Source organism: Helicoverpa armigera, chromosome 13 (genome assembly GCF_030705265.1).
Source record: "Helicoverpa armigera isolate CAAS_96S chromosome 13, ASM3070526v1, whole genome shotgun sequence".
NCBI classification, from domain to species: Eukaryota; Metazoa; Arthropoda; class Insecta; order Lepidoptera; family Noctuidae; genus Helicoverpa; species Helicoverpa armigera.
Window position 1 is genome coordinate 1720027 of NC_087132.1, and position 13237 is coordinate 1733263.

The 13237-nt window shown below is 38.0% G+C and overlaps 2 protein-coding genes across 4 annotated transcripts; both read left to right on the top strand.

Moving 5' to 3' along the window:
• The first annotated feature begins 19 nt into the window (after positions 1-19).
• On the top strand, positions 20-5509 carry LOC110384432 (retinoblastoma-binding protein 5 homolog). The gene is made up of 11 exons (XM_021345714.3): positions 20-196; positions 298-323; positions 595-789; positions 1070-1276; positions 1656-1837; positions 2203-2322; positions 2682-2875; positions 3374-3549; positions 3973-4086; positions 4587-4707; positions 5418-5509. Exons 1-11 carry the CDS (start codon positions 178-180, stop codon positions 5492-5494), a joined length of 1431 nt encoding a protein of 476 aa, XP_021201389.1. The 5' UTR covers positions 20-177; the 3' UTR covers positions 5495-5509.
• Positions 5510-5640: 131 nt separating this feature from the next.
• LOC110384407 (uncharacterized) lies at positions 5641-12417 on the top strand. Of its 3 annotated transcripts, XM_064037525.1 has the most exons (7): positions 5641-6667; positions 6888-7028; positions 7325-7529; positions 8311-8505; positions 9362-9424; positions 11833-12050; positions 12185-12417. In XM_064037525.1, exons 4-7 carry the CDS (start codon positions 8373-8375, stop codon positions 12299-12301), a joined length of 531 nt encoding a protein of 176 aa, XP_063893595.1. In that variant the 5' UTR covers positions 5641-6667; positions 6888-7028; positions 7325-7529; positions 8311-8372; the 3' UTR covers positions 12302-12417. The 3 variants fall into 3 exon arrangements, with proteins under 3 accessions (XP_063893595.1, XP_049696588.2, XP_049696589.2); XM_049840631.2 differs by lacking the exon at positions 7325-7529; XM_049840632.2 differs by lacking the exons at positions 7325-7529; positions 9362-9424.
• The last annotated feature ends 820 nt before the right edge of the window (positions 12418-13237 follow it).

Here is a 13237-nt window from a genome sequence, read left to right on the forward strand (position 1 = left end):
AGTGCCGAAAATTGTACATTATTTGTGAACCCGGAACGTAACTGAAATCATTCGGGTTGCGTTGGTTTGGTAACGCTAAAAAGTTTTATTTTTAAATTAAATTGTATTTTGTAGTATCTAACTGTATTATTAAGTAATCTATTTAAAGGAGTATAAACTAAGTATAATTATTCAATCATGAATTTGGAATTACTGGGTGAGTTAATGTAAATTCATTTGCGGCACTTTTACCAGACGTTTCTCGATCTTGTTATTGTTTACAATGTTTTCTAAACAAATTCTGTGTCTCCCTTTCAGAATCATTTGGTCAAAACTATCCTGAGGCAAGTACTTCTTTTTCTTTATAGATAATTATACATTTAAAAGATAAAATTGAATTAGTTTGTATACTACTTAGCTTTGACTTTCCAACAATCTTATATTGAAGTAAACAGAGAGAAGCATTTCTATAAACACAGCTCTTATGCACATGTATTTCTAGTTTATCTTTCTCTCTCTGATTCAACAAAAGTATCAACGTAGTTTTTAACCCAACTTCCTATTAAAAATAAACCAACCTCAATTCACAACTAAAACCTATTTGCTCCTGCTCAGGAATTCGACGGTACGCTAGACTCAATATCACTGGCAGCTACATGCGCCTTCAACAGAAGAGGAACTCTTTTAGCCGTGGGCTGCAATGATGGCAGGATATTCATATGGGACTTCCTTACGAGGGGGATAGCTAAATCAATATCTGCTCATGTCTATCCTGTTTGTAGTCTTAGCTGGTCGAGAAACTGTAAAAAGGTATGCTTCTTTAATTAGTTTATTTTTTTTATAATTAAGTAAAACTAAATCTTATTTGTTTTCTGTTTCTTGTTTATGTTAGTGTAACATCAGAATGTAAGATACTTGTTGTAACTAACAAAATTTCGAATTTGAAATTATATTTAAAATTTTACTCATGTAAGGCCTGATGGAAGCTACTAATTTAATTAATTTTCAAGATCTTAATGGTAGCAAGATGTGAAAAACTTTTTAATGCTATTTTATTTATCAACTGTAATAATACCTTATTCCTTTTCAGCTCCTTTCAGCATCAACAGACCACAATGTATGTATATGGGATGTTCTCTCTGGAGAGTGTGAACAACGGTACAGGTTTCCCACTCCAATACTAAGGGTACAATTTGACCCAAGAAATGACAAGAGATTCCTAGTGTGTCCTATGAGACATGCTGCGTTGCTGGTAGATACGGATGGAGAACATAAAATATTACCTATTGATGACGATGTAAGTTAGACATACAAAAAAAATACAAAAAAGTATAAAATATTCATGTAGGCTAAAAAACATAATTTCTATACCTATAGTTACCGGCACAGATATTGAGCTCTCGGCGGAAGAGTGGGGATCGCTTTGCGCACTGTACACATAAGGCAATAAACCAATAAATCGCTTCTAAGGTGAAGGTCATGGCTCAATATCCGTGCCGATAACTATACCTACATTATAAAGCAGAAGAATCTGTTTGTTTACTTGAATGTGCCAATCTCAGGAACTACCAGACAGATTTCAATAATGAATTCATTATTAGATAACCAATTTATTTAGAACAACTCAAACATTACAAACTGCCTATTTGAAATAAAATGTTTTTCTTGAATTTCAGGGTGACATAAATGTAATAGCATCATTTGATCGAAGAGGAGACCATGTTTACACAGGAAATGCAAAAGGAAAGATATTAATATTAGACACGCAAAGCTTAGCAATTAAGGCTAGTTTCAAAATAACTGTTGGCACGTCCAGTACTACTAGTATCAAAAGTATAGAATTTGCAAGAAGAGGAGAGTAAGTGAACATAATATGTCAATACTAACTATTATTTATCACTACATAGTATAAAACAAAGTCGCTTTTTCTGTCCCTATGTCCCTTTGTACGCTTAAATCTTCAAAACTACGCAACGGATTTAGGTGCGGTTTTTTTCAATTGATAGAGTGATTAAAGAGGAATGTTTATATGTATAATAACATACATTAAATAGTGGGGAAATACTATTGTCCCGTGCGAAGCCGGGGCGGGTCACTAGTTTTGTAATAATGTTTTGTACTTCTGCCATAAAAGAGATGAATTTGTACAAATTTACAGTTTGTTCCTGGACTGTATTAGTGAGTCAAAGTTTATTGTACTCAGTTTCATGTATTTATTTCCAGCTGTTTTCTCGTAAACACGTCGGATCGAGTCATACGAGTGTATGACACTAACACAGTTCTCAAATGTGGAGTAAACGGCGAACCTGAACCTATACAGAAATTACAGGATCTTGTCAATAAGTAAGTTAGTTTACTATGCTTTTTAGTGATTAATCGCGATATTTCGCGGGACACCCTAAACACCCAAATAACACAGCCTAAATAAATACCCTTGTAGCTTTCTATCTATGTTGATTATTATATTTTAATACAAACTTTTTATTGTGTTTTTTTTTTCTGGATACATCGAATTCTATCTACAGATTCTATTCAGAATCTTGATGTTGATGTCACATAGTTTACCAACAAGCTTGAATTGATGATGTTTTAATTGTTATATCATAGCCAAATAATTGCATATCAAAAAAGTATCAGCAAGAAAATAGGTATATTACCTACGCCAATTTTTCCGGTATTCTTTATTCACCACATATTCCCAGAACAACATGGAAGAAATGCTGTTTCTCCGGCGACGGGGAGTACATCTGTGCTGGGTCAGCTCGGCAACATGCTCTGTACATCTGGGAGAAATCCATCGGGAACCTCGTAAAGATACTGCACGGGACCAAGGGAGAACTGCTGTTGGACGTCGTCTGGCATCCCATCAGGCCTATCATTGCTAGTATTAGTGCAGGTAATGTGTGAGAACATTAATTTAAAGTAAATATTGATCTTTAAAAATGATACTGATATCACCTGTGATCCTGGCTCCTGAGCCAAAGGCCTTCCCTTCGTATTATTTGTGATTGTTAATTCATAAGAATCTATTTGCTGTAGATTGTGAGCTTCTTTTTATCGAGTATGGTAACCTTTTCAAATCGAAATAATGTACCCATTTATAGGTGCACAGTTGTCAATTTGTATGTTTAGGGTCTAGTATCAAACTTGTTGCATTTACAGCAACCATTTGTAAAACACACTATTACCATAATATAAGTCTCAAATTAAAACACTTCATTTGCTGATGTAGAATCAATATGGCCACAGTATACAATAGCGATCCGATTGACTGTGACCCCACATTATTATTATACTTAATTTTAAAATCTATCATATTCTCATATACCATTGCGAAAACACACTTTACAACCATGACTTTAAGGCTCAAATTAAAACACCTTTAAATTAACAGGAGTTGTATCAATATGGGCTCAGAACCAAGTGGAGAACTGGTCGGCCTTCGCCCCTGATTTCAAGGAGTTGGATGAAAACGTGGAGTATGAGGAACGAGAGAGTGAGTTCGATGTGGAAGATGAAGACAGGTCGGTAGACCAGACCGGGGAGAGTCATGATGATGAAGAAGTTGAGGTATGTATGATACATCAAATGTAGGATACAATACTAAGAAAACTAACAGTCTACTACAAATACTGATACTGATATTTCTGAAGCCCCACAAAATTTTAAAGATCTCAAGCGTTTTTTACATTCTATCTCCATTACATATAACATTGTTGAGCCAATGTTAACGTTTGAGTATTTCGAGGTTTACCTTACGACATTACATAATATACCATTTACAAATATCAAGCGCCCAGCTTTTTCTCTTTCGACTGTGTTGGCGCGACAACCTAGTTACACCCCGACACCCCTAAGAAGATGGGTTGTCAGACTAGTAAGTCTGTCGCTGACATCCGTAACAACTACCAAACATGCTCAAATGACAGCCTATGACCCCTTTCGTAATGAAAAAACTAAATTATTTAGAGTCAGGGGTACCATTTGAAACAGGTGGACGTAACGACTTGCGAGCCGGTCGCCGCATTCTGCAGTTCTGATGAAGAGGGCGAAGACGAACATATGCTATCCTTCCTGCCCATCGCACCCGAGATTGAAGACCCAGAGGTAAGAAACGAAGTTTCTGCTTATTTATTTATATACTTCCTTACTTACTTTGTTTATTTACTACTTTTTAATACTTTGCGTCAGGCAACATTACAAAACTTATGATCTACATATAAAAATAAAAAACAAAAATTAATAGTCTGCTTACATGTTGACACGAGTATACGGTGTCGTATTGCACTACGTGAAAAACTCAAAGGGATTTGGGACCAATAAAAGTATCGCAACACAAAAGTTATGCAAATTCATAAAATTAGAATAGACCCGACATTTTTTGTTTGGGTATTTTTAACCGACTTAAAAAAAATTAGGATTTGTATTTGACCTGTATGTATGTATATTTATATTATTTATCTCACGTTTCGGAGGACCGTTTTGATGCTCTTTCGAGCATAGTACTTGTCAGACTTATGTGTATAATGGAAGTCGGTTTTACTTTTTGGTAAATTAACGCCCCTTATAATGAATAACTTTAACAATATCATGTAATCAATTTCTAGGACGGCTGGGCAGCCACTCAAGAGACAGTAACTCCTACGGAAACACCTGAGAAGTTGGAGCCTGCAGCTAAAAGACCTAAGAGTAAAACCTATGATATATCACTCAAGATCGCACCACCTGGCAAGTTGAAATACTTTCTATTTTCCATATTGTTGATCTACACAATAAAGTCCTAGCCGATTGTCAGCTATGGCGGCTCTTCTTATGTAGAGAGATCAGCCAGCTGCGCAGAGGATATAATAGTGTGTGTGCGTTTGCTTGGACACAGGTGCACTCACTGTTCCTTCACTCTCCGGGGAGAGATCAGGCGCAGAACTGACATTTACGTGCTCTCCGATGCACGGGTGAATCAATCACCAACTTCCAGACTACGGGCTGCTATAGAGATATGTTCTATTGAGAGCACGTAAATGTCGGTCGTGCGCCGGATCTCTTTCCGGTGGTGTCGGATTGCCGTCCCATCGGGTTATGAGAGTGAAGGAATAGGGAGTGCGCCTGTGTCTGCGTAAATGCTCGTGCACTATAATATGTCCTGCGCAGCTGGCTGATCTCCTTAAATGTGAACAGCCGCCGTGTCCGAAATCGGCCGACGGCCGTGGACGCCATTATTACACCAAAGAGGCAGATCGCCAATATAAATCGTGTAAACCTAAATACATTGTGAAATACATTGATCATTTAGAAAATAGTAGGCATAATAAGTACAATGCTTGCGTCATTGCGGCCGGTACATTCTGTCAGCGGTGTTGCCAACAGTCCCATAAACGGTAATTTTAGCAATCTTCCCAGAAAGGGTTTATTTTAACAAATTTTTCCTGTTTCCTTTTCAGAACAACCTTTATCATTTGGCGGCAAAAATAAACAAGCAGCGGGAAGTAAAAAAGTCGCCGGTAGACCTCGTAAATAAAGTATTTTATTATAATTTATAGTTTTTATTAACTGCATTTCCTTTAAATCCCATTCTTATAACTATAATTCAAACGGATGTCGACACTTATTTAATTAATAAGCTAAAATATAGGTATGTTGGATGCTTGTAGCAAACCAATTAGTCTTTCCTCAAGCAATGGAAATGGTTTTAATAACGCATTTGATCATTGATATGCATAATATTCCAGTCGATACCTTTTGTGACTATATTGCTTGTCGTACCAAACATGGGAATGGCACAACTTTTGCAATTTAGATTTTTGCAGGGGCCCGATTCTCCTAAGTTAATAATGTCAAAATTGAATAGAAAATTAAATCGAATCGCAATATGATCGCAATAGCAGTTTTAACCATGTCGGGCATTCTGCTACGGTGGGTGCAACTGCTTACCTATAACGATAATAACTCCAGAATATCTGTCGGTCTTTGAACTTATTAAGTATTATAAATGCGAAAGTAAGTTTGTTGTTTATGACGCTTTCATGCGCAATCAGCTGAACCAACTGTGATGAAATTAGCATGGAGTAGCAGGTACCATAGATAGAGAAGGATATAAGCGTTTGTTTTATAGGGCCTCAGAGCTCTTAAAATCTAGCACATTCATAAAACCAATATTGTCTGTACAGTTTTTTTATACACTCCTTTGCAAAAAAACCGGCACCGATGCAAAATCCGAGTTCAGAATCAGTTTCCTGAAAATTACATGAAATACTTTTCAAAATGCCAAGTAACTTTCTACCCAGGAATAAGTCCAGATAATAAAGAATAAGTCAAGGATTAACCACTTTCTTAGAAATTAAATACGCTCTTACGAATGCTTGGCTAACGCCGATGGTAGTAATACATTACAGTCATTAAAAACACAGATGCCCGTTTTTTTTGCAAAAGAGTTTAATAGCATTAGCAATCTGTTCTATGAGGAAATTTTACGTAGATACAAAATAGGTACAGGAAAACTTTCAAATTAATAATTTATGTAAATATGTATTTTAGTCATTAACCATCATACGCAAATTATATACAGATTGAATTATAACGTTAACACTTGCAGTTATGGGAAATATGATTTTAAATTATTTTGTTTTGTTGCTTCATCTTTGTGCGGCAGTGAAAGTAACAGTATATAAAACTCCTAACGATTACAATACTAGTAAGTTTATATTTTTATTTGTTCGCTATCTGAATCTAAACTTAATAAATAATGGTACCAACTTATTTATCATATTTTAGTTCCATTTGTATTTCCATCCCATTTATGGGTTAGATTCTTTTATGCCATCTTATCTATAGGTAATACTTATTAATATAAGCAAGAGGAAACATTTTTTTTGTACCCTAAAGCATTTTCTTTTTCGGATTTTGTCCTGCAGATAAACCAATTGAACATGTGAGCAAGTGTTCCTTTTTTTATGGCCGGAATAATTATCTGGACTTATTTGTATGTATAATGAATATACAACCGAATGTGCGCACAGACCTCAAAAATTCTTCGACGTCCTGGAATCACTCAGGTACCTATAATATCTGTATCCATCTACTATTAAATTAAAATAACCATAATATAAATATATACGTATATATCATCATCCTCCGAGCCTTTTCCCAACTATGTTGGGGTCGGCTTCCAGTCTAACCGGATGCAGCTGAGTGTTTTACAAGGAGCGACTGCCTCCTCAACCCAGTTACCCGGGCAACCCCATACCCCTTGGTTAGACTGGCGTCAGATTTACTGGCTTCTGACTACCCGATCCACTGCCAAGGGTGTTAAATGACAGTTATTTAGTTTAAAACAAAGGTTTGATTTAAGGGGGAACTGCAGCATATTTGGAATACTGCAGGTAACTTGGAATACTTCGCTATCTAAATATATATAAACGACATCTGAGTTTTTATGCCGTAAACATAACGTCAAACGATAAACAAAGCCATACAGCATTAAAAACAGGACGCCATCTTGACATTTCGGCTACCAGCCCCCAGCGAACGAAACGCCTGATTTGAAAACTTTTTCGGTAAGAATGCAATAAGTGGTAATCATTTGCTGTAATACTCTAAATCTTTATTGTAATTATTTCAATTGCGGAGTGACCTTGTTAGTTTAAGATATTACTATGACTTTGTGAATATTTCTAGAATAAAAAATTTGACATGCAATTTTAAGTTAGGTTGATGTGTTGTTAATTTGGAATACCGTGTTTTTTTTGCTTTTCAGTTTTTTTGGGAGTCGGTTTTATTTATTTGTAAAAGTTTCTTTTTTTGTAAAGAGCCAATGACTATAAAAATATTAGAATTCTATTAGTTTCTAAGAAAAAGTGTTAGCAATTTTCAAAGAAAAAAAAATGAATATAATTTGGAATACTATATTCCAAATTATCTGCACCCTAAGTCAAATCACGTTTTTGGAGTATTTTTAGTTTAATAGGCATTTTGATAATATATCTGGTATTTTTTATATTTGATTGTTCTCATTATTAAAGTTTAATATTTTGACAATAATTTAATGTATTTTTTATTGAGCTATCCCGTTTCTCCTTCAATTTATTTTCAAAAAACAAACTGGTATTCCAAATATGCTTCACTTCCTCTAATGTGCGTATGTGGATGTGGTTATGGTATTTGTTAACTGGTCAGGTTAGCTGAATTGTGGTGAATGGTCTGTAGACCGTTTCTTAGTTTGCATTCCTTTAGCGCCTCATTGAATGCTTGACACTATTGGATATAAATATAATATAATAAAGTATTTTAAGGAACCATTTTTTTCACAAATTAATGAATTAACATTTTGTGTTTTAGAACAACACAATAATTCAAAATTGGAACAATATGAACATAAACTCCGAACGAGTGATCAAAAAATGTTTACGATCAGTGGTTACACAGAAACAGTTTCATCAATTTATGTAAAATTGTGTTCAGAACTAACAGGACTTTGTGCCAAAAAGATGATTGCTGAAGGAAAACCGCCAAGTGTAGTGAACAGCGCAACCGGTAGGTAAAAGTACCATAGCACGATTTAGATCTACGATAGGTTCCTGTCACCCACCACTGTGCGGATAGCCCCGAGGACACGGTGGACCACACAGTCCAGGAGTGCCCTGCGTGGGAAGGGCACCGCCGGGTCCTCGTCGAGGCTTTAGGCGGCGGCGACCTCTCGCGTCCGGCCCTGGTTCAGGCCATGGTCCGGGGAGAGAGGGAATGGGATGCCGTCGCCTCCTCCTGCGAAGCAGTCATGCTCGAGAAGGAGGCGGCGGAACGTCAGAGGGTTCGCACCTCTCATCCCGGCCGCCGCGCTGGACCAGGTAGACACCACGGGCGCCGGGTGTCGCGAGACGACTCCCGGCCACCGTAGGCGTGGGTCTGTGGGCGGTGAGTTCGGGTGGCTCATCGCTCAAGTCTGTTTTTAGACAACAGACCCGTGTCGGCGGCGCGCGTTGTTCCACGCGCTCCTCAAAGAGATGTCAGCAACCCCAGCGGGGCCCAGCAGGGCCAAGGCCTGCCGGGGCTGCGGGTTGTTCGAAAGAGGTACCGCGGCCCTAGCACATAAAAAGGCCTACGACGGAACACGACGGCTTTTAGTCAGTAAGAGTCTGACACTCCCTCACCGCTGCTAACCCACAGCGGGAGGGGTCATTTGATGATTTTTTACGTCGTTAAAAAATAAAATAAAAAGGTTCCTGTCACCCAGTTCATTGACGATAGGTACATACCTACATAGTCCTTGCAGGCACACTTGTCTGGCCTGAGATCACATCACATCAACATCTGAGATTCTAAAACCTCATATAAAATTGTGCCTTCCGATTTTTCTTTGGTTAAAAAGCTATATGATTCTATTGTCTTTCAGATTTTTGTTCGCAAAATAATTGTTCATGTTACATTGTGGTGGATTTGCAAAACGTAACTTCAGGTAGGTACCTATAATGCCACAGATATTCACTAGCTAGCTTCTTATTTAAAAATAAGATAAAGAGCTGTCGGGAAATCAGAGAGCAGGTTGCAGAGCCGGCGACGCCCTAAATCCGGCCCTGACGGATTACGACACTACATAGATAAAGCAAGTACAGGGGGCCCGATTCTCCTAAGTTAATATTGTCAAAATCGAATAGAAATTGAATCGCATTATGATCGCAATAGCAGTTTTAACCTTATCGGGCATACTGCTACTAATATAAGACCAGTCGTATTCCAATGACATTCGATTGGTCAGCTATTTTGGTGATTTTGGTCTATACGGTAGTTTGCTGTACAATCATTTTGCAATCGTAAATCATTTGCAGACAAAATGATTCATTATTGAATGACAGAAAAGGATAAAAACGTTTATTTCAAAGAAAAAATAGCGGAATGCCACATACCTACGCTTCAATCGTAATCGAGTCGGGATTGAATCTCAGTCGAACCGAGTCGAACGTGAATAGTATGTCGCTTAAGTAAAATTAGGAGAATCGGGCCCCAGTCAACGGCGGATCCAGGGGGTAGGTCACAAGGTCATGACCCCCCCCTGGGCCAGGTTCAGGACCTAAGAGATTATTTTTATTCCGAGTGAATAGGTAGATACCTACATAGTCACAGATAGAGTAGTTTTGCTGAAGAATTCGTGCTCGCAACGCTCGCTCTCTATTCTTTATTTACTCTTTATCCGTACCCAAAAGAAGGGAACGGGTCCCTGTTACTAAGAATCCGCTATCCGGGTTGTCTACATTACATGCTGTATCTCATGCAGGGCCGTCTTAACTTATGGTGCAGGGTGTGCGAATAACCCGGGCGCCTCGTTATCAGGGGCGTCGCGAATTTCGAAGAAATTACACCCGTTCGATAAGGAAGTTCCACATTGTATCATGATACTGACAAAAAAGTCGCCTTCGCTTTGGTGGATTGATCATTTTGATTATTTTTAACTTTTAACATCCTCCAACTAAGTGAAAAAATTCTAGCTCACTGCGCTCGCAAGTAAATGACTATGTCTGTACTGTATTTCTGATTGTTTATTATTTTTATTGAGGCACCGAATCAGCGTACACAAATGTTACTCGCTCATCACGGATCCTTTTTATTTGTACGTAATTCCCAGTCTAATTTGTGAGTCTTCAAACAAATAATTTAAAAAAGTTCGCGCTCGCTGCGCTCGCGGCTACTTGTTGCTTTACAATGTACTTAATCAGGTGATTTTGTGTCGTAGGCTCAAAAAATTTCGCGCTCGCTTCGCTCGCGCTATATCATATATGCCTTGCCTTGATAACTTCATAAGTCAAATAAAGCAAAAATTTATTTATGGAGTCCTCAAAAACAAAACAGTTTGCGCTTCCGACTGCTTGTTACTTTACAGTGCCTTTTAATACTTGTGAACTTTTTGTGTCCCAAAATTAATTTGCGCGCTCGCTTCGCTCGCGCAAAGTTTTACTTTTACGTTGTTCTGCCAACAGTTTGAGCCTACAATGATTTGGAAACATTTTTTTAAGTGTTTACCTACCAAAAAAGTGACTTTCGTTCGAACGTTGTTGTTATATTTCCTTGTAAAGTAGGTACTTCGATCAATATGTATGTACTACTCAACATCTTTCAATAGATACATAGGTGGCGCTTGGGTGATGATTGCACCCAGGCGCTACATGAGCTAGAGACGGCCCTGATCTCATGAACCCTTACCAATAGTAAGACAATTGAAGTTTTCAGAGAAAATGTTTTACTGTTGCTGCAATAAAAAACGTACGCGCCCTTTTCTGCGTACACAATATTTTTCAAACGTTTAGTCTTCAACCTGAAAAAAATCTCGCGCTTTCTTGTATTTGTGCTGTATATTTGTTATACAGCAAGAAAGCGTTTTCATCTACTTTTAGTCCTCGAACTGAATAAAAATTTTCGCGCTCGCTTCGCTCGCGCATTTTTCAATTTCGCATCTGTGATTATGTCCAAGAAATCGCTATCGCACAGCTCGGACCATTTTTCACATTAAAACACTTTTTTAACCTTTGGCCTCGACCTGAACAACAATTTTCGCGCTCGCTTTTGTTTGGCACGTGTGTGTAGTATTAATACGAGAAATTGCGCTCACTCTGCTCAGGCCATTTTCTACATGAAAACACTTTATTAGCATTCGTAAAAATTTCGAGCTCGCTACGATCGCGCTTATTGTATTTATACTACTACTTTTAATATTAAAAGAAGTATACGCTGTATAATACGCAATATATTATTTTTTGTGACTTGACCACGACTGTGTGACCCCCCCCTGGCGCCGAAGCTGGATCCTCCCTTGGCCCCAGTTATGATATTCAATGAAACTACTTAATTTTTTACATATTGATTGTGTTACAGAGAATATTTCAAATATGAAAAGGCACTCAGTTTTGACCACCACAAAACCTTATAAGAATAAAGTGCAAGTCAGAAAGGCTGGTAAACTGTCTAAGGGCTCAACACAAAACCCAGTTCTGTTATACGTCATACCATCTGTTATAGTGGCCTGCATAATAATACTGGTGATTGCGATAGCAGTAAAAAAATATCTTCGTCGGAACTTCCATCAGTTAGATGTGAGTATCTACTATTTTTTATTTTCCTTTATTATCTGCCAAGAGAAACAAGAGATTTTTGATCTACTTTTCGGAACATGTCGAAAGTTTGTGAATAACAGAATTTATAATTACTTATCCATTTTGTATTCCAGACCACGACAAAACATGTGTTTTATGCAGAACTGGATCTAGTGAGAACGGTGCATCAACCAGCAATAAGCAATCAGGACTCGCCATACGCAGTAGTCATTGGAGAGTTAAGACCATAGAATGCAAAAAAAAATATCTAATATGTTAGTAACAGATTACTTAGATCTTTAAAACTCTATTTTTACTATGAAGATATAATATGCTTTTCTTTCAATAAAGAATCGTGTAGTTTTTATTATTCGCCAATTATTTACAATATCTGTATTTTAGAGGCTGAATGAGCGCTAAGTTATTTCGACCCAAAGACGTGATCGGTGTCAACGATCACAATAGCAATGCAATAAAAGCGCATAGCGGAATTAAATATGGTGTAATATTGTATCTACTACACCATGCAGTTTAAGACTACGCATTGAAAAATTGAGATGGTGATGAATTACTATTTTTATGAAAGGATTTTTAAATAATACAATTTTTTGTAGGAGAAAACATTTATTTTTTCAAAAAAAATGTCATCGATCTCTTTAATAAAATTCGTATTCAGAGTATACTGTAAGTACCTATCGGTCGTATATAAATAAATCTCACTTAAACATAACCAAAATAATAATACATTCGCCTATTCGAGACCAAAAAGACTCATAATATATATATTTAGTCCCTATCGCTAAACTAAATCTCCTACGCTAACACATAATATCGTACAGGGTGGGCCGCGCGGGCGGAGCATAAATATAATTATCTATCGCGCGGTATGTACACGTAGTCACGCGTCCATGTCGTCCTCGTGCTGGCTCGAGAAGTAGCTCACCAGCCCGCCGAACACCGAACCCTCCGCCGGGGCCAGCGCGGGGCCCGGCGCGGGGCCCGGCGGCGGCCCCGGCGACTCCGACTTCACTATGCCCAGCACTTCTTGCTTCACCACGCCTAGTGGTTCAAGCCGCGCTGGTGACGTCAGCCGGTCGGGCCGCAAGCCTGCTGTCGCCTCACGCATACTAAGAGGCAACGGCCCACCAGAAGGTATATGGCCAGGGGGTAGAGGCCCACCTGGAGGT

What these genes read in the sequence shown, in the direction of transcription:
- LOC110384432 (XM_021345714.3), top strand. An exon ending in GAATTTGCAAGAAGAGGAGA is followed by an intron (nt 1,838 to 2,202) that starts GTAAGTGAACAT and finishes ATTTATTTCCAG; the next exon opens with CTGTTTTCTCGTAAACACGT. An exon ending in CCGAGATTGAAGACCCAGAG is followed by an intron (nt 4,087 to 4,586) that starts GTAAGAAACGAA and finishes ATCAATTTCTAG; the next exon opens with GACGGCTGGGCAGCCACTCA.
- LOC110384407 (XM_049840631.2), top strand. Translation starts at nt 6,571, where the DNA reads ATGGGAAATATGATTTTAAATTATTTTGTTTTGTTGCTTCATCTTTGT. An exon ending in TTTGCAAAACGTAACTTCAG is followed by an intron (nt 9,425 to 11,832) that starts GTAGGTACCTAT and finishes ATTGTGTTACAG; the next exon opens with AGAATATTTCAAATATGAAA. An exon ending in GGAACTTCCATCAGTTAGAT is followed by an intron (nt 12,051 to 12,184) that starts GTGAGTATCTAC and finishes TTTGTATTCCAG; the next exon opens with ACCACGACAAAACATGTGTT.